The 27,609-nt window shown below is 39.4% G+C and overlaps 1 protein-coding gene across 1 annotated transcript in view; it reads left to right on the plus strand.

The window, feature by feature from the left end:
- The window catches only part of LOC141787630 (protein kinase C-binding protein NELL1-like), a 418,608-nt gene that overhangs the window by 66,995 nt on the left and 324,004 nt on the right, over positions 1–27,609 (plus strand). The window contains exon 4 of the mRNA XM_074666181.1: positions 19,860–20,030. Within this exon, the coding sequence (XP_074522282.1) occupies positions 19,860–20,030 (171 nt within the window). The remainder of the gene's footprint in view (positions 1–19,859; positions 20,031–27,609) is intronic.

The following is a 27,609-nucleotide window of genomic DNA, read 5'->3' on the forward strand; positions in this document are numbered from 1 at the left end:
TGAAAGTTTTAATATTTCACATTTAGACAAAGTCCAGCCGGTTGAACTTAAGTTCAACTCTTATACACAAATATATCTTAATGGCAATAAATCACAATATTTTGACCTGTGATTAAATATTATTTCAACTCTTAACATACCGCCCTACCAAGAAGGGCTGTAAAAAAACATATGAGATCAGTATTTACTGATCTGACTTGTGCCAAACCGTACTGATCCGGACCACTTGGTGGAAATGGAGCTATAGACACTTAAAGGTTTTAATTTTAAAATCCCAATTCCACTTCCATACACCTTACAATCCACCAGTCAGCTGCTCCGTTTTGAATGTTTTGAAAGAGGAAGAATTAAATTGTTGCTTTGGATTGGATTGGATGGCTTTGGCGTGGGATTATTATTTTCCCTCTTACAGACATGGATTCACATCAGACTGCCTAAAAAAACGCACAGATGTCCTCTGAAAGTGTTACAGATGATCAGTGGAAGTGATTTTAATCCCATGTAAGTAAAGCTTTTAAATAGCAAAATTTGTTTTACATCCAAAGTTTGGCTGTTCTGAGTATGTCTATCTTTAAAAATATGGCATGAAAGAAAATTAAAGAGATAAACTGAAGGACGCTCTTGGCTCCTCTTGATTCTTGGTTTGATTTTTTTTTATTGAAACAAATCTGGATAATCAGATGATTGAACAAACAGTATTAATGCACTCTCTGTAGCAGGGCTGAAAAACAGTCTGGGGGACATATTGCTGAGAGAAACACTGTGATCTTTATTATCCAGAGTTAAATTGGAAAACAAGTTTGTTAATCATCTTTTGGCAGATGATCTGAGTGAGAAGACGGCTGGTGTCTGCCGCGGTGGATCGATGCTCTTTCTAGCTCTTTATGTGTTTGCTGTGCTTAAAGGTGTTTTTTCTTCTTCTTTCTTTTTTTTTTGTTAGCCGTCACATGGGTTTGCGTGTGAACGTCAAAAACAGGAAACCCGCTGGCTTTGATTCTGAACTCCTGATCCCCTCTGTGGAGTGGAGGCGAGGGATGAGCTCAGCCCTCTCACCTCAGACAGATGCTGGATTCTGATCTGCACTCCCCTGATGCTCTCTGGTTCTATTGCCTCTTTAAAATGGAAGCAGTACTGTAAAAGTACTGCCTAACAACAACTTCTTCTGCTTCCCTGTATGTGTTTTTCTACTAATACAGCCTGACCAAATGCAGAGTTTTCCACTGTTTACCCCAGAAAAGTCTTTGTTCTGCAGGTTACGTCCTACTGAGACTCTCCCTTAATCACTTTTTGCTGGAGTGCACAAACAATCCTGGCAAAGCTGAATATACTTGCTGCCTGTTAACAGAGCAGATAACAGAAACACAAACCTGAAGCACACTACCAGCCCTGAGCTGATTACAAGAGGAGGTTTTTCCACTGGAAGTTTGTTGATTATTTTTCTAGTCTTTGAGGAGCTCGACAAGGAAGTGGCTTTGGGTAACACTCCAGCGAAAACTTATTTTTATATTGGAACAACACAAAGCAACACCTGCCCTAGCATCTTCTCTTCACCAGGCTGATGAAAGTCCATTAGCGACTAGATATGTGCTGATACATCAATTGTTGTATTAATCATGATGTGACACATAAGGATCCGATTTACATGTTGAAAAATATTTATTTTTCATAATAACTAAAGGCCAGGGACACATCTGCCGTACTGCCCCGGGTGACCTGAAGAGACGGACCAGTGAACATGGCAGCTAGTTCTTTAGAAATAGAAATAGAAAATACTTTATTTATCCTCGAGGGGAAATTCAGGAGTCACAGCAGCAATCAAGAAAACAAAAGTAAGAAAGTATATAGAAAGGTCCACAAGACGACAGCCCGTTCACCACTCTCCAGCCCAGCCAGTCTCCACCTCCACAGGGTCCAGGACTTAGTCTCTCCAGCAGTCTGTTCAGTCTCTGTCTCCTGGATCCTGTCTGCCCACAGCAGGTGAAGCTCCTCCAATGTGGCGCCGGCGTCCCATGTCAGCTCCGTCAGCCACGTCCGTGAACAGCACGATGCCATTCTGCCCTCCTAACCCTAACCCTCCAGCCACTCTGACGCTGGGCTAGCACGGCTAGCTCATCCATCCCCCGGAGCTAGATCCCACGTTCCCAACAACGATGGATGGAAGGACAGGTCCACGTCATCACCTCCCAGCTAACACCTGAGAACCAGCATGTCATCCTCACCTCTTCCTCCTCAGCTCGAGGGAAATCATCAAGCCTTACACTAGATAGCATTGACATGCTACAGGCTGCTAACAGCTAATTTCACATGTAAACAATGCAGCTATGGTTACATGTAGGATCTCCAGACAAACACAGGACAAAAGTAGTAAAAATATCACTGAAGCCACAAAAAGTTTGGTGTCCATGACCGACAATGAACTATACAAAGTAATGATCCACTCCAAATACAAAGATGACGAAAAAAGACGAAAAAAATTACAAGAAACGGACAAAGAAGAGAGAGCTACTACAACAGGCAGCTACTTGGGCAGCGCCTAGCAACAAAGAGTTAGCTACAGTTACAGAGCGTGAAGTTTTCTCATCTGGATTAAAAACCAGAGTTTGGAAACATTTTGGTTTGTATCAGGATGAAAATGGAAAAGGCATTGACAAAAACTACTTCATGAGTAAGGCGTATAAAATCAAAACTAGGAACAGTGATAACCCTAGCATGCGCCAGCACCTCACGTGCTCCTGACCCGGGTTAGAGAAGGAGAAGAATCTGTTAGTTGTTATTGCGAACCAATGAGCCATAGAAAGACTAACAAAACTTCCTGCAGCTCTAAAAGAACGAAAGAAATCTCATCATCTATTGCCACTAGGGCTGCAACGATGAATCAATAAAATCCTCAAAAAAAAAAACGAAAAGCTTCGACTGTTTTCCATAATAGATGCACTGTGTTGCGTCATTACTGTATTAGTTTCTCTCCAGTTTATTTGTCTTCTTCCTTTTTCTCGGATTATTTAGCGATTGGCAACTAGCTGAAGGTGCATTACTGCCACCTACTGGACTGGAGTGTAGATTACCCGGGCTGTGGGGGCTGTATGTGTCACATGTAAACAGATCAGCGTGGCGGAGGAGAAGTCAAGCCGGCAGGTGAGGGAAACGAGTAAACACAGAGTTTGGGAGTATTTTATTAGTATTTCATGTTGGGCTCGTTGATGACGAGCCGAGAGCTCAACAGCGAGGGGAGAAGCAACAAAATCCCACATACACTCTTTTATATGTTGTGAAATGCATGGTTTTGTGTTTTAGGACTTGTTTAGTCTTTTTATTAAACCACCAAGAGTTCATTAAACCAACGTTAGCATTAGCGTTAGCTGCTACAGATAGTGGTAGGGCAGAGGGGGTGAACTGTTTGACCTGCAGGTGAAAAGATCTAGGACACATTTTTATTTATTTGCCTTTTTGGCCCACTAAGTTCTTCATCTGATGACACAACAATATATTTTCTTATGCCATGTTTCCTGATGGATCACTTGACATGACTAAAGGATACAGTTTTTAGAGTTAAATTTGTTTGATTACTTTGATTTTTGTATACTGAGAAATAGCTTTACATTGTTCAAAAGTATGAAATGGGCACAAAGTCAGGGAAAAAAGATGCATTAAAAAAAATGAAAAAGGTGGCACACCCCTCAGCCTGACTGAGCATGTGCTTGGATTAAGAAGTGGAAAAACATAAATCTGGACAAATGTTTGCAATGGCTGGTTGTTTAAGTAGAAGTACTTATTCCCAGAAAAAAAAAAACAAAAAAAAAAACAAAACAAAAAACTGTGAAATGAGGCCGACACACATTTCAGTTGAAATTATTGATTTGACCTGAATCATTCAAAAGATGTAATTTCAAAGATGTCATAAAGATGCTCAAACTGGGTTACTGGGTCACGCATCAAAAGGCTCATCATCCTCAAGGTATTTTCACATCAACGTTTGGTCTCTAGGCCCCGCCCCCTAAGCCCGGCAGCATCTGTTGGACAAAAACCAATTAAAGAAGAAACTCTGAACACCACAAGAAAAGGGGAGAAATGACTCACACACCAGGACAAAGACAACAAAAAGGTTATCTCAGAGTCTCCTCCACCGTCCCCAGAATCCTCAGCTGTGATTGTTGTCAGATTGAATGACAGGATCTCACTGATGCCCCCAAAGGCAGCCAGACCTGTCCGCATGTCCTCAGACCCCAGAGATCTCCAGCAGTCCCTCAGCTGCACACTGGAGAAAGTAGAAACAAGAAACATCAGTAAACACCAAACAAAGACACCCGAGCCTCAACTTAATGGTGCTTTAAAGGCTTTGCAGAGCATTAACATGAGAACTGTAAACAGTTTTTCTGTTTCATTGCATATTAACATAGGAGATGGGTTGATTAAAGGTCTACTGATATTAAAAACATGTATAGTAAATAAATGATTTAATGTATGGCTCTGTCTTGGGTGCAGAGATGTCGCTTGTTACTGCTTGATAATCAACAACCCACAACAAACAGGTGGTTAAAAGTCACATCTTTACGACAGTGTGCGTGAGACTCTGGGCCAGAAGGTGGCGATGCAGTCCAATTACAACAGATAGCATTGTTCATAGCATCTTTAAACAAAGTGTTGATTACTCAAAACTTGGTACAGCAATGTGGGTTCTCCCACACACTTAATCCTCTTATTATGCTAACTCTTGCTTTAGCAAATAAGCAAAAGCGGACTGCGTGGTCAACTTGTTAGCATTAGGAACGTGATTTATTGTACTTTTTCACTCACTGTTGATGTTACCAAATCTTTGCAAAGACCAAACTTCAGAAGTCTTGCTGAGATTTAGCTAAGGCAGAATGTGGAGCACTACTTTAAAGTCACAAAGACAGACATGGAAGTGTGTGTCAGGGTCAAACTTGGAAGAAATTAACAAACACTTAAAAAATTGAGTACTTATTATCATCAAAACTGGTTTTACAGATAACATTTACTATGGTTAAAGTTCTAGTCACTCTAATTTTCTGAATAATGACTGGTCACCACAAGATAATGAGCTTCCTGGTGTAACAATTCTTAAATGTAGAGATTTTGTTTCTGTTCCTGTTTTTGGAAAATGCAGTCATGCTGTATTTTCCTCTCTGGAGCCTCAGTTTGTTGATTCCACCATCTTTGAGCTGTACATGTTAGAATGAGAGCACTTCACCACCCTGACAGACCTCATCATCAGGAACCAGAGGTGGTCTACCTCTCTCCATGCTCCACTGCTGACAGTATCACACTCAGCATACATACAAGCTGTGTGAGGATGAAAACTGTGTGCTCATTCCTTCTCCATATAACTCAAGCTGCGCCCAGTTATGGAAGTCACACCTCTCTCCATCACCCTTCAAAGTGATGACACCATCTGCAAAATCTGGAAACTTCCATGAAAGATAGTCCCATGACAGCTCAAGGAAAATTCCTGACGATCAATCCAGGTCATAGGCGTGAATTTCTGTCCTCGTGCTTTGTCCCCCTCTCCCCCTTTCCACGGACAGACTCCAGAGTGTTGACCTCCCCATTGAGCTGATAATTGGCTGTCAGCTGCCCTCCATAAAAAGCAGCGTGGCACTGGGGGTGAAGAGAAAGGACAGGATGATATACAGCCAACCCTGCACTCTCGGGCAGCTATTCATTTCCCAAACTTTTCTCTCACAGATGACGCCGGTGCATTTTGATGAAGACTGCTTGTCACCCCAACAGCTTTCCTCCCAGAGCTGTCACTGCAGTTCTGGGACCCTTTCACCGCCTGAAATCTCTGTCCCCAGAGACACGGCCTGTAACCTTGCCACTGAGGCTGTTTATTTATTACTCAGCAGTTTGAGAAACCACATGTCCTGGACTCAGCATATTTTTTTATACAGTAAGAGAAATGAAGAGAGATTTTTATATCACTAATTATGATTTTAAGTCTGTTTCAGTATGTGTGGCCAGCAGCTGATATGAAACTCTGCAGGAACCACTTTGACTACATGCCTTTTTTGGTTTATTTGATACAGATGACAAAACAGAAAAATGCTTTTTTCAAAATATGATGTGATACTGTTGTCATATCTGTGTGTGTTGCAGATCCTACTATAGCCATTAGCTCATTAGCCAGGCTAAGACACAGCAAAGACTGATGGTTTAAAGAAATAATTCAAGCGCAGGAATACACTTGTTTATTTCTTTCAAGATGTCAAGATTAGAACATTACAACTTCTTAAAGCATTTCTTGTTGTAAACAGTCTTTCTTGAGCTCTTTGAAATCAAACTCGGGCATGTTGTAACTGTTTTTCTTTGCTCTATTTAATCTAAACTTGATCCATGCAGTCTAATACCGACAGAAGATGCTAAGGTTGTGTTTTGTAATTTGTGGTCATCTGCTTGACTTTTTATCACTGAAATTTTAGCTAGTTTTAATTGGTTAAGGAATTTAAAGGAACATCAGTATTTCTCCCTTAATTTTGGTTTGTTAACCAGAATTAAAATTGTCTTTTTTTTTTTTTCAAATTAGCACAGATCACAGATCGTTGCCGGGTCATTCTTTGCTCAGCAATAGACTTTGCAGCCCTTCTCTCCAGACTGATCCCCCATCATGACCCTATCTGCTTTGGACTTACCTGTCTTATCTTGGCTACAGAGGATCTGTATTTTGCAGCTGTGCTTCAGAAAAGTAACCTCTGTTGAGTAATGTATTTCTCAAAAAATTGAATAGTCGTTACAATAAAATAATCAAATAGTTTGTGCAACAATGGCTTTATCTTAACAAAATAACAGCAATAACAACAAAACACTCTGTTGTGGTCTGGCTGCTGCAGGTTGCAGCATTTAGCATGTACAACAGTATATCCTCCTGACTACCAGGAAAAAAAATATTGTCCAATCACAAATATTTTAAGATTCCCCAATCTTTGTGAGGTCATTAGAATACTGAACACATTTTTTTTTTGGAAAAAAACATTTTTTATATTTCAGATATTATGTTAATTACTAATATATTACAACGCTAAAATACAGTAAAAATTATTCAGACAGTGTTCAAATGTGTTGTGAAGAGTCCCATATGAAATATACCACAACAATTTCAAGGGAAAATTTGCTTATTAAAAAGTTTTATACACTTACTCTTCCTCTTCCCATAAATTGCACTTCCACTGATGGATGCCATTTTCCTTAATGAAAAAGAGAAAAGTACTAAAGCCCCACCCTTTAACATTTGGTATCATTGAAAAGCCCTGAATGTCCTCTGTAGATGGCATGAGGAGTTTATTCAGTAGTGTGAAGTGAGTGGAATATATTTAAGTTTACAAATTTCCTCCACAGAGGACAAATTGGAACTACTGGTAATCAGGAGGATATAGCAACAAATCCTATTTTTTTGCTGGATGCTGGAGCTGTGATCAGAATCACATTTAGAATAGCCTTTATTTGCCAAGAATTTCAGAGCTTAAGAAGTAAGAAAAAAATCATTATTATTATTATTATTATTATTATTATTATTATTATTATTATTATTATTATTATTATAACTATTATAAAAAAAACTTTGTACATAGAAGAATAAGAAATATATGCACATTTTAGTTAAAATAAAATAAAAAAATCAGGATTAAATTAGTGCACTGAAAGGACGTCAAAGAACTTTGCAATTTGCAAAAGAAAACAAAATAACATGATTGAGTAAAGAGAAACAGGCTGTAATTGTACATGAGGTGTATGAGTTATTGTTTTATGCATCAATTAAAAAAACAAGATTGATTAAGACAGAGAAACCACCAAAAACTGCCCAGAGACTTTCAAAATAAAACAAACCGTGTCCAAAGCAGATCGTATTTAGCTTGACTACAAAAACAAACCAACATTAGGATAGGAGGCAGACCAGGATGCTACACGTTGTAGGTTTTACAGCCTAAACAAGAAAGAGGAGAGGCTCACTAACAGACTGGATGGGGAGAATGGAGATAATAATTGTAATAACTTTTGAAAAGTTAGCAGCAGCTATGAAATAACATTTTTGCTTAAAATGCCCATCCCCACTCTCAGAGGCTGTCTGAATCAGCTGCTCCTGTACTGTCAGAGGCACATGTTAAATTCATGTTGGAGGTGTATTCTTAGAGTGGTGAGTGTGTCTTACCATGCACTCTGTGTGTTATGTATAGAATCAAAGACGCCTGTGGAGCTGTATGTTGCTTTTAGTGCACGCTCTGCACACGTGGTAGTGAAATGGTTTCATCCATATTTTCTGACGACATCACCCGAAGCTGCTTCTTTGACACTCCTTTGTAGAAAAAACTCTTTCTCTTCGCATAAAATAGCTTCATTTGACACTGATTGGGTTGAAAGGTTCATGCAGAGCGACTCTCTGCACCACATGCCAGTCAGGTACTTAGAAATGGAGTCACAGACTGAAGTCGCTGACACTGAGGCAAAGTTATTCATCTCCCTCAGATGGCTGAAAATGAGAATGAAATCTTCTTACGCTGAATCCCAGTGAGGAGGAATTTTTCCCTCTGAAGTTCACATTCCTGGACTGGATGCTCATAATTAGCAAACAAAGCATTGTTTTTTTGCTTTTGAGAGGATGCTCCCCATGCAGCCCAGAAGTGCTGTGTGTTTTTAATCTTAAAACTTGGCAGTGGTGTATCCCCTGCAGCTTCTCTGTCCTTATTGTCCATTGTGTGCTGGTCAGTGATTAATGTAGAGTTTACTGGCTGGTTGGGTTGGCTAAATCTGTTTATGCTGTAAGGAAACAAAAGCCCCATTTCCACCAAGTCTCGATGCAGCACACATTTTGTGGTACCCTTCTGTTGGGGTCCCAGACATACTGATATGACCTCAGCTTGTGGAGCTAGAAGCACTGCAGTCCCTTGATTGATCAAAAGAGTTGTTGCTTCACTGAAGCCAGGAATACTTACCCCTCATGCTGGAAAGACAAAAATGGCGCAAACTGAGAAGAAGCTTCAAACCTGGAGATGTGGTTCTGGTTTTTGATCCCGATGCTCCATGTAAATCTTGGATCTCAGGAAAAGTGTTAGATGTTTAAGCACATTGTTAGGGTTGGTGTGAGCTCTGAATGTGAAAACACACACCAGTGTCTTAGAGGGGCTAATAACCAAGATCTGTCTGCTGCTGGAAAGAATAGTAACAAACGGATCTGGATGAAATTTTCAGGTAACGTTCAAAATGGGATAAGGAAGAAGTGATTAAATTTTGGAGGTGATCCAGATCACCGTCTGGATCCAGGATGTTTTTTAAAGGATTATTTATCACTGTGAGATAGGACCATTTTTACTATATGTGTATATAACTCCACCATAAATGGTTGGATTGCTTTGCAAAACATAACAAGACAAGGTCGTCATGTTTTCTGTCAGATGTAAAAGTACGATCCAGATCCTGGCAATATTCTGGATACTAAGATCTGTAATACGAAAAATGTACTGGGTCATCATCATTTTCATCACTGTCAGGAAACAAATTTTCATACAAACCTGCAACTAACACTAAATTGTAACAGACAGTCTGCTGTGTGTGTAATGACTGTGATCCCTGCAGGTGGGATGCTAGTAGTGGTGTGGCTGACTGCGGCGCCGTCTTTAGACCTTGCGGACATGTACAGTCTCGATTAGAAAACTTTTACCTACAGTTTCTTTTTGAACAGTTCAACCCAAATGTCAATTAAATGTCATTCTTAACTTTTCAATCGCGTCATCTGGACATTCCATCTTTTTACCACAAACCACAAGCGTCTATAGTAACAGTCAGCCCAGGAGTGCTTCGCACAAAGGTTTGAAACAAAGAATACTGTGGACACTACCAGGGCTGCTACAAACGACTATTTTTGTAGTCGTCTAATCTATTGATAATTTTTCGATTAGTCGACTAATCATGATTATTTTGTGTTTCATCCTAATTTGGCCTCTGTTTTATATCAGTGGCTGAGGAGTGCACACTTTTAAAATCTAACCTGTATAACTCACCCCATGGTGATCTATGCTGACATTTTATCTCCTTCCTTTAAATGTCAAATAATTAAACTGATGACTCAGCAAATTACATCATATGATATGACTCAAACTAGTGTTGTACTAACAAGAATCAATTATTGTGATCCTACAGATTAATGATTAACACCAACATAAACCCATCAATTATTGTTGGTTGTTTAAATAAAAAGTGGTAAATAACTTAATATTGACAAATACAAATAATAATAATAAAAATATATTAATTATTAAATAAATTAAATAAATAAAACAGTAAATAAATAAATAAAAATAACTCAGTATTAATCCTTTAGACCACATAGTTTGTGTTCTATTTAAAATCTTTAACAGTTAAGTCACTATAAAAAAAGAACTAATTCAGACACTTTAGTTGAAGTATGTTCACAATATTTCCAGTGAGAATTATTTCAATGTAATTTTGATATGCATTTGTATACTGGGGGCCTAAACATTTTTTTACAGCAGTCATATCTGTGACTAGCATCTGTTGAATCAGTCGACTTCGTCGTGAAGATACGATTTCTTTTTGTTTGGAAAATGGCATCACCAAACGGTGTGAAACTGCTGTGGAACTCAAACTGTGTTGCACTTTTCTTCTTTGTTGGATTTATAAGCAGGGCACACTTTGTCGCACTGCTATGTCACCGTGCTATTACGTAGCTGTTGGGGCTATCAGCATCCAGCGTACATACCACCTACAAAGAAGGGCACTGTTGGCTGTGGAAATGGGAAAAGGATCAGGCTTTACATACCAAACTGTACTGATCCCTACCGGACCGCTTGGTGGAAACAGGGCTTAAAGGGATAGTTCAGTTTTTTTGAAGTGGGGTTGTATGAGCTCTATGTGACCACTAAGGACATTAGATACAGTAGAAAGTTGTCTCCTCTCCCTCAGTAAGACACAAACTGTAATCGCTGGTGACGAGGAAATAGACGCTAACAGGGAGAGATCATACCAAATTCAAAGGCTATTTTCTCTGCCTACAAGAACTAAAATCAAAAAGTAATACCACAGTTTAAAAGTACGCTACATAATATGATTTTTAAGTGCATTAAGTCTTCGGAAATATAAACATTTATCCGGACCTAACTAACTGGTCATGTATCCTTCCGGGCAGCGCTAGTGCGCTCCGTCCCCCCTCCTCCTTTCAGCTGTAGGGAATGTAAACAAGCTATGCTTCGGGCGCCGGTTGTAGCCTCGTGTAAGTTTGATCAAGTATTGGAATTCTTTTGTTTGTACTCTAAGGATTGTGAGGCAGCGTAGGAAATTCAAAATGAGTGACTATGACAGCGACGATGAAGTTTCATTCACTTTGGAACCAAAAGGATACCTGTATGAACCGGAGTACACAGAAGAAGAGCTGCTACAGATGGTGACTGAAAGGAATACAGAGGAAACATCCACGGACACTGGACATCAAGATAGATGTTATGTAGCGTACTCTTAAACGGTGGTATTACTTTTTGATTTTAGTTCTTGTAGGCAGAGAAAATAGCCTTTGAATTCGGTACCGTCTCTCCCTGTTAGCGCCTATTTCCTTGTCACCATTGATTACAGTCTGTGTCTTACTAAGGGAGAGGAGACAACTTTCTACTGTATCTAATGTCCTTAGTGGTCACATAGAGCTCATACAACACCACTTCAAAAAAACTGAACTGTCCCTTTAAGTTTTGGAACGAGACCCCCAGATGATCTTTTTTGTTCATATTTACAGTTTTTAACCATTTATTTAAAGGTATGTTTTCCAAACTTTTTTTTTTTTTTTTTTACAACAGAAGCCAACACATTGGAGCTGTTTTACCACCACATCAGATCTGAACAGACTGTTATCACAAAAGACTCAGCCTCACCACGACAAACCAAAACTCTCTCAGCTTGGTTTGATATGCAAACATGATTTTTTTCCACCGTCAGCTTTGAACCCTGCGCGAGGAGCCTGATAGATCCATTCAGTTGTGATTAGAGAAGTCGTCTCTGTAAAACGCTTGTGTTGAAAGGACCAGTGATGACAACAAGCCTCTAAAATGGTAATAGAGCCCATTGTGTTCTGTACTCAGAGGCTCCGATGACAGATGTGATATTTTTAGTGTCTTTCAAGCTCCTCTATTTGTTACAAACAGACTTTCTGCCAATGGATTCCTCCAGCTTCATTAAACATTCGGTAATGTGGGGACACAATCACTACCACTAAATGCTTCATAAAATGAAAGCTCTCTGTGAAGTGGAGTTAATGCCTTTGATGATTATTTCATGAGTCGAATCAGGATAGCAGTGTTCCTGCGCTCGCTCGGTGATTCCAGGCCTCTCGAAAGCCCTGAGGAGGCCGCCATCAGTGGAGGACGCAGAGCTGGAGAGCTCTCGTTTGCCTTTTACTCCTCGAATGATGCAAATGATTCCTCTGCAGCTGACAAGTACGAGTGGCTCCGTCTCCCTCAGCATGACGGAGGCGGGCTGTCAGATCTGAGCGGGGCGCAGCCATTCAATGATATATTCATTTCATATCAGACTGATGACCTCCTCCTCCTGTTGACTCCTCCTCTTCCTCTCTTTGCGGTGCATGCATACACTCTTATGTTCCTAAATAAGCAGCCACTGTGAAACGAGTGCAAAAGCAATCTTAGGTGGTGGGAAAACCTGCCTCGTGACGCTTGTTAATTCAGTGTGTGATAATTGTTTCTGTATTAACGCTGCCTGCTGTGTGGGGGGCTGATGGGCCGTCATTAGCTCTGCAGAAAGGGTTGAACTCGTAAAGCTGAACTCTGCAGGACTGTGCGTGCTGATCAACACCTCCTTTCTTTTCCTCTGTCTTCTTTTGACTTGGAGAGCTTGTAACTCTCCTTTTGTTTATGCGTAGACTGGTAAACACTCTAACAAACTGAAATATGGGAACAAGCTTTAAGGTTATGTTGTGTGATACATTTGGGGATAAGATTTCAAATTTCAAGGACGCTAAAGTCAAATGCAGAGTATATCTTTCTTTAAACATAGTTAATGATTATCGGAACAGCAAAGCAATGGCAGTGTAAGAAAGACCAAAAAAACCCAGAAATGATTAAATACTTACAAATTGACTTCTCTTGGGTGGCCAGAGGGGTCGCTGTTTTTAAAGGTCTAGTTTGTTGTCTTTGGAGGCATTTTGCATAAAAGACTTGGATGACAAGGAACAAAATGGACAAAAATCTCTTTATATTGTGTAATCACCCAAATATAAAACACTTTAAGTCTTTTTCACTCATAATCAGACTTTGACAGAAGCTGACAGCCAGTGTAGTGTTGTCAAAGGGAATTTCGGTCTATATAGTTTGGGGTTCATGTGAGGACTGTCTAAGTGATCTTTAAAAACCCCTATTTTTATTAGTTTAGTTTGATGTATTTTGACATTATCAGTCCCAAAACAGATGATTTCTTATTGATATGTCTCAGTTTCCAGGACTGGATTGATTTATGTCACATTTAAGGTTGGTGAGGTTGGAGTTGGTAGATGACTGGTAGGACATAACCAGGATTCACTAACGTTACACGTTACAGGTACATCTTAGAGTAATACTGAACAGAAAGTCTGCTCACCTTCTGGACAAGAAACTACAAACTGAGTTTACAAAGTATGTTGTTGTCACCTTTCAAACAATAGCACTACATAACTACTAATAAATACATCACCTCGTTGCTTTGCATCCTAGGAAAAGTTGTCGTGAACAAAGAGAAGTGTTGTTAAAAAGGAGATCTGCTGTCCAAAGCAAGCGCTTGCTGAGAGTCACATCTTTACAATAGTGGGTGATGGTGCTCATGGGAAATGGAGCCTTTATCCCAGAAAAAACAAAAGAGGATTTTCTGGTCCTGGTCTGGTCCTGGCAGCGCCTCTGGATTAATTCATATTCTCTGGTTGTAGCTACTTTTTGCTGTTGATAATCTTATTTAAAATTATGGATTATGAATGGGCAAATACATAAAAACTACATATAAACACATTGTCATTGTCACCAACACTTTTGTCCTACTTTAATGTTATACTCCCTTTCAGCAGACTGTCTGCTACAATTTGGTGTTAGTTGCAGGTTTGTACAATAATTTGTTTCCTGACAGTGTTGAAAATTATGATGACCGAGTACATATTTCTTATTCTAGGATCTGGATTGTACTTTCACATCTATCAGAAATTATGGTGATTTTGTCTTGTATTGTTTAGCAAAGCAATCCATCCATTTATGGTGGAGTTATATACACATATGGGGAAAACGGCCCTATTTCACAATGATAAAGAATCCTTTAAGAAGTCCTGGAACCAGAAGGTGATCTGGATCACCTCCAAAATTTAACCACTCCCTCCTTATCCCATTTTGAACATTGCCTGGAAATTTCATCAAGATCTGTTTGTTACTTTTTGAGTTATGTTGTTCAAACATAAACCAACAAAATCTCCCAAACACATAACCTCCTTGGTTGAGGTAATGAGACTATTTCAGGATCACTTACAAGGTCCTCTCAGGGTCTTTTAAGTCCACTTTGGCTTCAGAATCAGAATAGTCTTTTTCCACCACGTATCTTCAAGAATACTATAATTTGACTCTGATTTGAACTGCATTCGATCAGTTATTTGTGAATAAATACAAAATGTTACGGAAATAGAAGAAATGGAGCTTAAACAGTAAAATGAATAAAAGATAATAAGAATAATACAAAACAAAACAATATACATTTAAGATAAAATAGTGCCTTTAGATACCCTATTTCAGCACACCTAATGTAGAATCCAGTGTAATAGCCTGAGACTGTTTATAACAGAAAGCATACCTATGTCTAACCGTGATTAACTTTCATTTTTGTTGATGATGTTGTTACTGTATGCTGCGTGCAAATGACTAACACTGCTAGGGTTGCTTTAGGGGATTTTATTTTTTATTTATAAAAATGTGTTTTATTTGTAACAGGAAGCTTACATAGTATGACTTCCACGTTATCATTTTGTACCTTGATTCCTTCATTATGCTCCATTTAACGCTATGTATTATGAAAGTGAACTGAGGGGGTGTGAAGCTTTCAAAGATGCTGTATGACATGTATGAACTCTTGATTAACATGATTTCTAACATGTGGAAGAAGAAGAGGATACACTTCATTGATGTTTATGAGGTTATTCATGTTTTTTTCACTCTGTTATTGATCACGCTGCACACACCAAGGCTGAAATACACACACATGCACAACGAAAAATTTATGAGCATGCATTGATGGAGAGAAGCACAGTAAACCAGTCGAGCCTCCATGTTTATGGTCAGTGTAAAGACATGTAAGGACATATTGCATAGTCTTAAAGCCATCATCCTGGATGTAAAAACACCCTGGTCCAGCTTTAACCTCCCCGTCTCTGCTTTCTGTCTCAGAATTCAGAGGTTTTGAGTAATGACTCCACTAAATGAAACTGTATCACTGGTGCTTCATATTCAGAAGCCGTGCTCTTGTCAGTGTTTATATCATCACTCTGTGCCTTTAAGCTGCAGGCTGCAGACAAAGCGCATTAATTCTCCACCAGCCTTGTAGGTGTGAAAATGATGTCTTGGTATTTTATCCTATTATGTGTGCGGAGTTTTGTTTGTGTTGAGGTCTTATGAGCCCTTCTCACTTTCATTCATTTTCTGAACAAGAAGATGGATAAATCTGATGCCCCTCAGCCTCGATTGATATTCTCCGGAGTGGGTCAACTCTCCCCTGCCATAAATATGCATGAGCGCTGTAGAGCTTTGGTATTGAATGGGCTTGATCCCTGTGTGTGTATGTGTGTGAGTCTCCGTTTCTGTGTGCCTGAATATGTTGGGGTGGACACGGTCTTGGCGAGCGGTTCCACATACAGTGCATGATGTGTGCATGTGTGTGCAGGGGGGTCCATGGAGTCCTGTGCTGGGGTCATTTGCAGCCGCGGGGAAGCTTGAAATGTCATGACCGGTTGCCTGCGGCTGTCGGGCTGCTGCTGTCTGCGGCTGGCTGCTTCTTAATTTAGCGTAGCTGATGAGTTTGGAGAGTGCGGCGCTCACATGGTGTGGAGACGAGCTGCTGGTTGAACACCTGCAGTGAGAAGTGAGACGGATGTATCACTTCCTTTCTCCTCTTCCTGTGACAGACGTGCTTTAGCTTTCACTTCAGAAGCTGATGACACACGTGTTGTTATTGTTTTTCAGCTGGGTAATGAAATGTGTGTGTACTCAGGGGTTAGCAGGATTGAACTCCTTTTTTATTAATATTGAAAGTCAGTGTTCACCAATAGGGCTGACGGATTCCCCCAGAGCACTGTCAGAGAGAGATTGAGGAGGAATTGAATTTTCAGTTCGTAATCACACATTGAGAGATTCCCAACACAGCAAACCTGAACGTGGAGAACCGGAGATAGTAAAACTGTTCGAAAATCAGCTTCACACTCAGCAGCAATCTAGCACAGTGGTTCTTAAAGTGGGATGTCTTCCAAAATCAAAACCAAACGTAAATTTTTCATCTGTTTTAACATTTCTTTGTTGGAGACCCATAAAGTGACTAAGCCAGGATACTGACAGTAACAGTGGGGGCAGATTAATTTAGGTAACAAAGAAATATGTGAACAAAGGTAGTCTAATTTCCACTGATCAGCTAGATCAAGACTCTGCAACCTTTACTTTCATAGGAGCATTTTTTCCTCAGCTCACTTGGATTAAAGTCATTCAAGAGCCACAAAATCTACTTTATCTTCACAACAAAGACAATTAAGTGCGTAGAATTCTAAACATAGTTGAAATTTAGAAAATAATTATCTACAGAAGAAGTAGTTTCAAATTTAAAAATGTATATATTTTTTTCCTTTTTAATTTTTCATAAATTTGCAAATATTTTTTAAAAATTTAAAAAAAAAATGTGGAAAAAATGAAAAAAAAAAAGAAATAAAAAAAAATATGAAATTTAGATCTCAAAAAATGTCATTTCATAAATTTTCAAAACTCAAAAACATAAATAATATTTGAATTTCATAACATAAAATGATAATTTTGCTCATCATTTTTTTGATTTTTGCTAATTTTTTGCTATGTATCAAGCATATATTCATCATCATTCATAGCAGCACAGCCCTTCTCTAGCTGCCGAGTCAGTGTAGATCCCCTGTGTTTAAATGATAAGCCCCTCCCACAGGACCATACCATCTTTAATTGGTATCAATTAATCAATAAATGAAACCAAAGAGGCTATTTTTCAAATTAGGAACTTTTACCAGGTTTATTTTCAATTATTTAACACATGTTTAGCTGGTCGTCAAAGCATTTACAAACTACTGAAGCCAGGAATGAAGTTATAGCTCCACGTAACTCTCCCTTCAGCTGGTATGATGCAGTAGAATGAACTGAGCATGCTCCTTACTCATACTCAGGCGCTGTTAAAGACAGCCATACTTGGGTCCTCTCACTGCCCAGCACCAGGAAGCACTGTGGTAAGACAAGAAACAGAATCAGGCACACAGAAAGTCATGATATGCTGTTTTTAAATATTAGAGCGTTAACTCAAAAATCAGTTAATGTGTCTGTTTGTGTTCCTGTAAAACTTTGAGGAAAGTAGCAGGAAACTGAGATGTTGAATGTAGTTCAGTGTACCTGGCTAACGTGGCATGTACAGTGAGTGATGCTGTGGTGTGCTGATAAGGCGTGTTCCCAGTGACAGGGGGAAACTGCCACACCTTCAGAAGAGCAGATCTTTATACTTACTCAAAACAGACATGGTCAAAAATTTTGCTTTTCTTAAGTGGCTGTTTGCGCTGCGTTCAAGTTTGTAACCTGAACTCTGGCACTGATTGGCTGACCATGAAATGATAGAAGGTCACGTGACCTATACAGCTGCTGTGTCACCTGTCACTGACGCACTAAACTGTGTTTTTAAGGAGTGTATCTATCAAGGGGGTCCATCTCTGTCAAAACAAACACAGATCTTCTGAAGCACGATTCTTTTTTTTGAGCCATGATGATACAGAGCCCGTAAGAAAAAGTAAGGTTTCCGCCGTGTGGGACCATTTAGAGCTGCAATTAAGATTTTTTTTTTTTATTTGCTTGTTTCATCCTGTTCCTCTTAGTTTCTGCTTAATCTGAAGTTGGATAACTTATTCCAAAAATCAGAATTGCCTGAATGCCCAGACATTTTTAAAGCACACTTTTTTCAATCAAAACTTTATTTAATTCGATTTAATTTTGTCTATTGTCGGTCATTGAATCGGTACGCCAGTTGAGTCTATCAACTCAGTTGTCTGCAGTGATGTTTAGGATCCAGCAGGTGTCAGTATTGAGCGATACAGTTACACAGAATCAATACAGTTTGGGTAATGTACCGTAACAGTTCATGAGGCCTCATATACTCATCACCACTTATTACTTATGTATCTGTCAAACGCCACAAATTAGTTACTACTTCATCTATTAGTTGAAATAGTGACTAATTGGATTACCTGTTACCAGAAAACAATAAGCGTTAGTAACGCTGTTTTTTTTTTTTTTTTTTTTTTTTTTGGCCTCATTATTCCCAACACTGGTCCCATGACTAGGGATGGGTACCTTTCACATTTGAAACAATACAGTACTGATGCCCAGTACCTGGCAATTGGTATCAGTACTAACTAGTACCAATGTTTGGTACTTTTTTGTGTTAATGTGGTAAAAAAAAAAAAAAATTGTTTAATAATAAAATCTAACTTTTTCAGTCTAACATATTTATGTCCAGCATGGAAAATCCATGCAAGAAATCCCCTCATAGTCACAAGTATGTGTTAAGGTACCTAAACATGGTACCTTTCGATTTTACGTGAATTGGTACCTGGTACTTTTGACAGAATTTGGTTGATAACTATAATAGTACCTAATTCAGTACCCATCCCTACCTATGACACAATATGAAACAGTTCACATAACACTATAACTTTAATATCAAGTGGAGTAGAGTCTGAACGAATAGGCAATAAGTTCAGAGCGAACATGTTTCCTCATTTATTGATGTTTATTGATGTCTTTTTAATTGATACATAATGTGTTTTTGATATTTCATCCTGATCTCTATTTAAAAAGATATCCCTTTGCAGTAGGAATGGTAATGTTATTGGTCTGTGTGCTAATCAGCCTTTAGAAGATGAACCACATCCTGTTTGGGAACTCCACTTCAGTGTCACTCTCAGGTCATAGTTTCAGCACAGCATGAGCAAAATGAATAATTTACCCAGGACTGTGTTTTGACTCCAATTTGCTGAGCGTGTTTTTTTTTATCCAAACAATAAAAATTCCTTTTGATTTCTGTTACAGAGGAAAAGCTCGAGAGAGATTTGTTATTTTCATTCCCCGCTACTGGAGAGTTCATGAGATCAGTCTTTCATGAGTCGGGGGAAGGATGATTTCCTCTGTTTACTTCTTTTTGGTTGTTTGTAAGGTTTGAAAACAAAGACTGACATTTTAGCTCATCTGTAATTTATTATCTGACCAACAGTGGGAAAAGTCTGGAGATATTTAGCTTCTAGAAAATCAACAGAAGATAATGTTCAAAAGTAGAAGGGAGATGTCATTTAACCCTGTAACTGTTGTACAGGGACATTTAAAATGCTGTATCCAGTGCTTTATCGCCTATAAACTGAATATTCTGGATATAAATGTTAACATTTTGCAATGTGATGCCTACCTGCTTTATATTCTAGTTTCAAATGTTGAGATTTCTCAATAAACTTTGCCCTGATTTTCTAACTTGACTGTTTATCCTAAGGTTGCATGTGTTTCTCCCCTAAGAGAGATGTTTTACAAGAACCGCAGCCTGTCTGACCTTTGACCCCCTGTCCTCCCCTGCAGCTACTTTGAGCTGGAGAGCAGCGGGGTGAGGGAAGAGATCCGCTACCACTACCGCTTTAAAGGCAAGCCCCGCTCCGAGTCCTTCCCGTACCGCCTCGCAGATGGCCAGTGGCACAAGATCGCCCTCACCATCAGCGCCTCCCACCTCCTGCTGCACGTCGACTGTAACAGGTAACACAAACACCTCCGCGTTTCACAAGTGGCTCTGCTGTTTTTATTTTTACCCTGCTCCTTTGAAGTGACACATCTAATGAGCTGTCTGTGTTTATCAAGGTAAATATTTGTTAGCTGCTGTCTCAGAGCGGTTGACAGGCTGTTAATGGAGCTGACAATGAAACAACCAAGGACAAATTAACACATATGCACACGCTGCAGCGTAGGAGAGCGTCTGCATCTTTATTCAGCCTGAGGGTGGATGCTTCTTCAGCTCACACTGTTCCATAATGAAGTGGAAGGCAGCAATGATATAATCGTCTCATCGATCGAGCACTGAAGGCTCTTTTCTAAAGTAGCACTCAGTCAGAGCTGATCTATAAACATGCACTTCAGCTGTGACAATCCTTCTCTGTCCTCACGCTGCCTCCGCCTGAGAGCAAGGAAGGCATCACTTGTCCTTTTCTTGACGCTCTTGCTTGAGAGACACAGTGAAGGCAGCGTGAATGTGAGTGGTGGTAATGCTCTGTCTGCTTTCGGGATGAATAGGAGGGTGATGTACGGGGAGGAGAGAGTTGCGGTATTGATTCTCCCTCAGACGCGTATTATTCTCGTCGGGCCGGTGGTTTGTCGATTAATTATCGCCTCAGTGGCCGTCAGTCAGAAGAGTCTGTTGCGGAGATAAAAGAGCGCATCGGTGTGGGATGAGGGAGAAAAGATCAAAACATGATTGGATTGAATTGGACTCAGACGGTTTTGCTTACGTAGAGTTCTTTGACTGAAACTGGTTCTGAATTTGAAAACGACAAACTGATCCTTCAGGTATTCATTTAGTCACTCACTTCTCTGATCAATAAATATTGTTATTTTTTTCCTCTGCAAAGCAACACTCTGCTGCTGCCTGGGGCAAAATGCTTCTTTTGTCTCTTTTTGGTTCTATTTTCAAATCCTCAACTTTTTCCTGTCTCATACACCTCATATTTATTTATTTGTTAGTCTTAATTATAGGGGTGTAACCGTACACAAAAATCATGGGTAAGTACGTACCTTGGTTTTAGGGTCACGGTTCGGTACAGTTTCGGTACAGTATGTAACAACGCAAACCCATTTGCTTGTTTAGCATGTTTATTAAACCAAAAACTTGCCATTACACAGCGAGGGGGGAGGCTCTTAAAGCTCCAGTTGGTCGTTAGCAGCAGCCATGATGCACGATTCAGACACAAGCTCCTGTGGCTACGGAAGCTCTTTGATATTCATCTTCTGATTGGCTCACTGTGAGACGTCACGTCCACATGATATGCACATGATCATGAAGCAGCTTATGAATATTAAAACGCCTTCCCTGATCAGCCAATCATAGACGAGTACTCACATGAATATTAAAGAGCCACGTGCAGGGGCTAACATAAACTTACTGTACTCGTTCGAATACAGCACTGTACCGAACTGAACGGCCTTATGGAGCGGTTCAGCACAGATACATGTACCGTTACACCCCTACTTAATTGCATTTATTTCACTGCTAATGTATGATACGGACAAAAAACACATGTATCAAGGACTATATCCACATGACTCTGTGCGGACAAATGACATAATTTTAGCAGCGTCGCCCCTTGCCAGATCCTTTTCAAGCAGAAAATTTCTGCGTCATGCACCTCCGAAATTATCTCACAGCTGGATGGAAATGCAGAGACAAACAGAGGCTCCTTGTGTCTGAAGAACAAATAACTGGCACTTACATGATTCATCACACAGAGATCACCACAACAACCATGTGATGAGCAATTCTCGTGCGAAGTCCGCGGTAAGGCTGGACGAATATCTATGGAGTCGGATCGGTCGGAAAATTTACAAATGCAAAATGTGTGTGTGTAAATGCATCCACAAATGCATGAACTGATCTACAAATGTGTGAATCAGTTCACAAATGTGTGAACAGATTTGCAAATGTCATTGGTCGTTCTCAGATGCTGCAACAGTGATCACATTTAACACACCCTGGAATCGCGACTGGCTGAAAAGGAGGGGGACATCTGATTGGCTACAGACTTTCAGACTTTACTTTTTTTTTTTTGTAATTTGTGACTCCCTCTGTGTGCATTTGTGGATTTGTGCACACACTTGTAAAGAATGTACATATTTGAAAATCTGTTTACACAATTGTAGATCAGTTTACGCATTTGTGGATGCATTTATACACACACGTATTTTGCATTTGCAAATTTTGAGACTGATCTGACTCAATAAATATCGATATATGCCTCAAAATGCCTCGAAATGTTGAATATTGGCTGGGCCGAATTTCAACATTTTGAGGCAAATATAGCCTTTTTTTTCATCCAACAGCAGATAATAAATCCATTTGAAACTGTTATTTCGGCTCTGGTGCTCATGGTGCTGCCACGCCGCTATCTGCAGTCACTACTTTGTCTCAGGCATCGTCCCACTCACGGTATCATCAGTATCTTCTGATTGGTTGCAGGCAAAGCCATGCCTCAGGTAACAGCCAATCAGAAGTCAAAGCTGTGCATGCAGTGCTCTATCACGCACACAGCTTAAATGATTCTTCTCCACTTTGCCAGGTGGAGAACCTCTGGAGAGTAGATTTCGAAGGTAGCTTACGGCAGCAGACTCTACCAAAATTGTAATAAACATTCCAGTCCTCTAAGGCGCACAACCAATAACCTTATGTAAATATAAGCAACAGTTATGAAAAGATTATCCAGACGCTACATCGGCCGTGTGTATAAAGCTAAAGCTCTGTACATTCTGCAGAAAAATGAATTTATCAAGATATGAAAGTATGACATTTCAAAAAACACATTAGGAGATAAGAGTAAAGTTATAAAACGGTGCAGAAAAGAAAAGTGTAGGGGCGTTAAAGTTGTACAGAATGCAGGATCAGAGATATTTGGGGCTGAAACTGTAGTTTGCAGATCAGAATAGTCTGAATATGAAAAACAATCCCGATAAAATCCAGATCCTGGCATGAAAACATCCTGGCATATTTCCCCCATATCGCCCCCTAATGGAGAACATTTTCCTTGGTCAGAAGGAAAATATTTAATATTTATATCCTCTATTTAACATGTTTGCTTTTATTCCTGGTTTCAAAGGGTCAATCTTGTGATTTGATGGTTTTGTACAGCTGATGAATCTGTACAATCGGGTACAATTTGTCCAGAATTACAAATCAGTCGTTCCCAGAGGGCACTGATGATGGCTGAGTATACAAGTTTCTTATTTCTCAAGGTTTCTGTGGAGCTCTAGCTCTAATTAAAGCATCCAGACAAAATAACTTTCCAGTTTTATTTCCCTGAATGTCCTGTCTGACTGCTTTGGCTCTGATGACAACCTCGCCCGGAGGAAGAGAAATCTCAGACAGAAGGACAAACAGAAAATCACATCCCTGCTTACCTGATCATGTCTTTCCTCTTAAGTGCAGAGAATGATTTCTCCGCTCAAAGCAAATTGGCAGAACCATTAGCCTTGAAGTTCTCGAGTGATTTGATTCACGCACCAAACAGCACTTTATCGATTCCAAGGCTCATTAAATGGTTTTAAGTATCTGTAGATGTGAAAGGGTGCGGTTTAGCCTCACATCTTCAGGTGTACTTTCTCTGTGTAGTGTTGCTTTGGCCTTGGCAGCTCTTGTTTTATTGACGTCTGCTTCAAAGCTGAGATGTAACACATCGATGTTTTAAGTTTGACTGGGGTGACACAGCAAAATGAATCATCAAGGCGAGTCAAAGCAGGGAACTTTTTCTTTTTAGAGAGCATTTCAGACGGATTCAGACTTTATTTTATTGATGCTTGAAACACTGAGGTACGTTTTGAAGGCAGAAAACAAATTAAAGATCAGAGACGTGAATAGAAGACTTAATAATAGAAAGTTGAAGTTGGTATAAACTCAAGTTTTTCCCAATACGACCATATTTACAGATAGCGGGAGTAGAGTAGACTGATCTTAATTGGGAAGTGTGCTTAATTAAAAGCCCAAAAGTAGCCTTCAGATGCTTTTAGTAACTTTCAGATACTGGAAGGTTAACTTACTCTGCAATTAGACAACTTTTACCACACAGTTAAAGCCCCGAATGTTTTTATCTAGTCTGTAATCAAAATCAAAGCTGGTGTTTGTAGTACAGCACGCTCAGTTCAGGTTATCTGTTGGTTGTTGTGAGTTTTTCCAATTTGAAGGAACATCTAATAAATCTTAAACTGGACAGAAAAATGTTGAATGTTGGATGCACAAACCTCTCTCTGTGTTGTGTTGGTTCTGGTGCCCCCTTGTGGTTAAAACTGGTTGTGTGTTTCGCAAATTGACACAATTCTGGGGAATGAAATGAACCAGGGAATGACAGTGTTTATTTCTTAGATGTAATTTGATCAAAACATACATTCACTTCTGAAGTTGCAGAATATAGAGAAGTGAACCCAAGCTACAAGTTAGCTTTAGCAAACTACATGCTGAACCTAAACACAGTGAAGCTAACCTTCAGTCTTGGATACTGTTACGGTCTCCTAAACAAAATCTAAACTGGCTGGAGACGGCCACATAGAAGGGACAACACAGGCAAGTTTTGAGAAAAACAAGAATTAAATTTTATTTCAGATAAATCAATGTTCGACAAAAATGAAACAAGAAACCAAAAAGGACTGGAGACCCCGGCCGAAATAATCAAAAGATGGGAGCTGCCGGGCCAGCCATGCATTGGACCGTCGTACCCGACACCTTCCCCTAACCTAAAAACAACAGAATAAATCCTCCTTCAAAGAAAACCCGATAGCTGGACTACCGGAGATCTCCAGCCCAAACTAAAACAACAAAACCTGGATAAGAGAAAGCAGACAAAAAAACAGAAGTTAAACAAGCAAACAAACGAACATGAAACAACCTGAGTGCTGTTTGCAGGTGAGAGAGAAAGACTCTGCCCTGTCTGTCACCTTAAATCACCTCCGGTGCACCTGAGCGCTGACGGCATTCAGGTGCGCAGCAGTCAGAGGGCGGAGGGACCAGAGAGGCAGAGAGAGAGAAAAAGAGAGCGAGAGAGAGAGGATGACGCACGTAACAGATGCACACGTCCAAAATCAAAGCGTTCTGACCAAAGATTGACTTGTGATATGGATGTAGTCTCCATAATATTACAAATCTGTTGAAAACCTATTGTTGAAGGGGCCATATTGGAAATCTTGGGCTCAACCAAGCTGAGTTTGAGTCAGGATGAGGTAAGGAAGTGGGTCTTCAGCCTCTATACAGACAGATACAGGGTGGCCACCTGTCAATCAAACCATCCATGCCCTTATATGGGCAAAAACTGTAAGTTTAATAACTTTGAAAAATGAGTGATGTAGTGTGTTGATAGAGAAATAAGCTAACAGACCCATACTGTATTTTTAACTAGACTGTAAAAGCTTATCAATCAGCTTTTTATTTTTTTGGCTTGGTGTGTGGTTTTTGGTTCTTTCAGAGCTGGCCTCAAGATGACACGAGAGGAATTAAAGTTTTAGCACTTCTACATCAACTTCAATTATCTTGACTTTTTTTTAATCCTAAAAGAAAAAAAAATATTATCAAATTATTGTTGAACACCTCATCTGAAAAAAAAAACATTTTTTTTTTTTATCCAAGGAATTGTTTCCATCCTTATTCAACAAACAGTTTGACAAGTAGCAGCATCACTCTTAACTTGAATCAGTAGATTTTATTTCTCAATTTCTGTTGAACACATTATTAATTAATGTGTTAACACAACTTGATTTAAACTCAATATTTTATCATATTTTATCAGAGCAGTCCTCATCTTTTTTTCTTTTGAGTTTCAACATTTTCTGAGACATTCAATTACAGCTATATTAATTCTAAGGACAAATAAATTACAAAAAAATAGTGATAATGAAAAAAAAGACGTAATATTAATAAAAAAGTAATAATAAGATTATTATTATTATTATTATTATTATTATTATTATTATTATTATTATTATTATTATTATTATTATTATTATTATCTCTGAAAACAGTTTTTGCCACAGTGACCATCACGACCAAAGTTACTGACATCAAAAGTTTTCTAACAACCTAGCACAAGATATGTGAAAGTCTTTATCTTGAAGAAAATGAATAAAAAGACCCCAGATATCCTCAAATAATTTTTGTTTGTCTTTGAGTATATTGAGTATATATATTTGAGTATGTGCTATTTTTTCAAGAACCAAGCAGGGAGACATTTGTTTAAACCAAGTTGTAATACTTAGCCAACCCACACTGCTTAATCATGTAAGTCATGGCTCATCATCTTTTTTAACATGACCATTTTAAAAAACATCTTTCCTGTTTGTCAATATCTTTGAGTTTTTATTCATACAGCCCTTTACCATCTTCCAGTATGACTTTGAAGCTGCCACTGTTAATCAGAAATAACCTTAAGTTTCTACATTTGCACATCAGGGTTTGAAATGCACAGAAAGACAAATAGTTTAAACTACCCCCTCTACATCTGATTGAAACTTTTCTGAGTTTGAGCTCCACAAAAACACAGTGACTGAGTTTTTCCACCACATCCGACTTTATCTTTGACAGTTTTTCACAAAAAGAAGGTCCTTCAGTTCCCCTCATGGCGACGTTTTCAATTTGTACCTGTTATCTTGTTTGGCCGCAGTGCTGCTGTCACAGTGTCCAATTGGAGGAAACTCACCTCGGGCGAGGATCAGGACTAAATCTACAGGTGGATCAGAAATTTGAGGGTTTATGAAAACTTCCTGCTCTGTCCTGTTGAAGTCTTACTGAGAATTTCTTCACAGCGGTTTTCTGAGGAACAGGATCCACTGAGGCTGGATAAATTATGAATACATCTTCGTCTAATTTCTGACAGCGGATGTGACAGTTGTTCCCCGTGTTCCCCACCTCCTCATCGCACAGATAGTGTCGGTGGGGTCTCTGCTAAACATCTCACTTTCTTGTCTACTGAGTCACGCAACACAGGCCTCCACCCTGAGCTTTTAACAACAAGCTAAATCCTCTGGTGCCTTCGCTCCGTCGTGAACATGATTTTGCACTTTGTTTGTGCCAGCTGGGCTGCCGTCCCAAGACTTTGAAAGTAGAGCTTCTGAAAATCTGTCACATCTTCACAGAATAAACCTCATACAGATAAATTCATGTGAGATTACTTTACTGAAATGATGCAGTTGGGTTGTTAATCTGAGAGTTTTCCCCTCATAAATCTGGATTTTTTTGCTGTAAGTGCTTGACCTTAGAGTTTATAACTAATAGTGGTTCCTTGACTTAACTCAGCAGCCTCTCCCCTTCTTCCCCTCATCTTATCAATATTCTGTCTCTGACGCTCTGACTGTAATTATGTTTCTTCTGCCCATTGATTAATGCGGTTTGCCTTGAAGCTCATCTGCTCAGCACGGCTCGGCTTATTCACAAGCATATCATCTCCATTCACTGCCGCTCTGATAAATGACCTCGATTAGTTACACGATTGTACTCAATAAAAGTCTGTCGTCAAATATATTTAATCATAAGGCTGGCAAAGCTGCACTCGGCGTTATTGTTATTTCAAACCGAAGAATCATCTGCTGGTGAAGAAAA

This window comes from Halichoeres trimaculatus, unplaced genomic scaffold (genome assembly GCF_033239565.1).
Source record: "Halichoeres trimaculatus isolate MK-OKI-2021-1 unplaced genomic scaffold, fHalTri1.1 fHalTri1_scaffold_3, whole genome shotgun sequence".
NCBI lineage: Eukaryota > Metazoa > Chordata > Actinopteri > Labriformes > Labridae > Halichoeres > Halichoeres trimaculatus.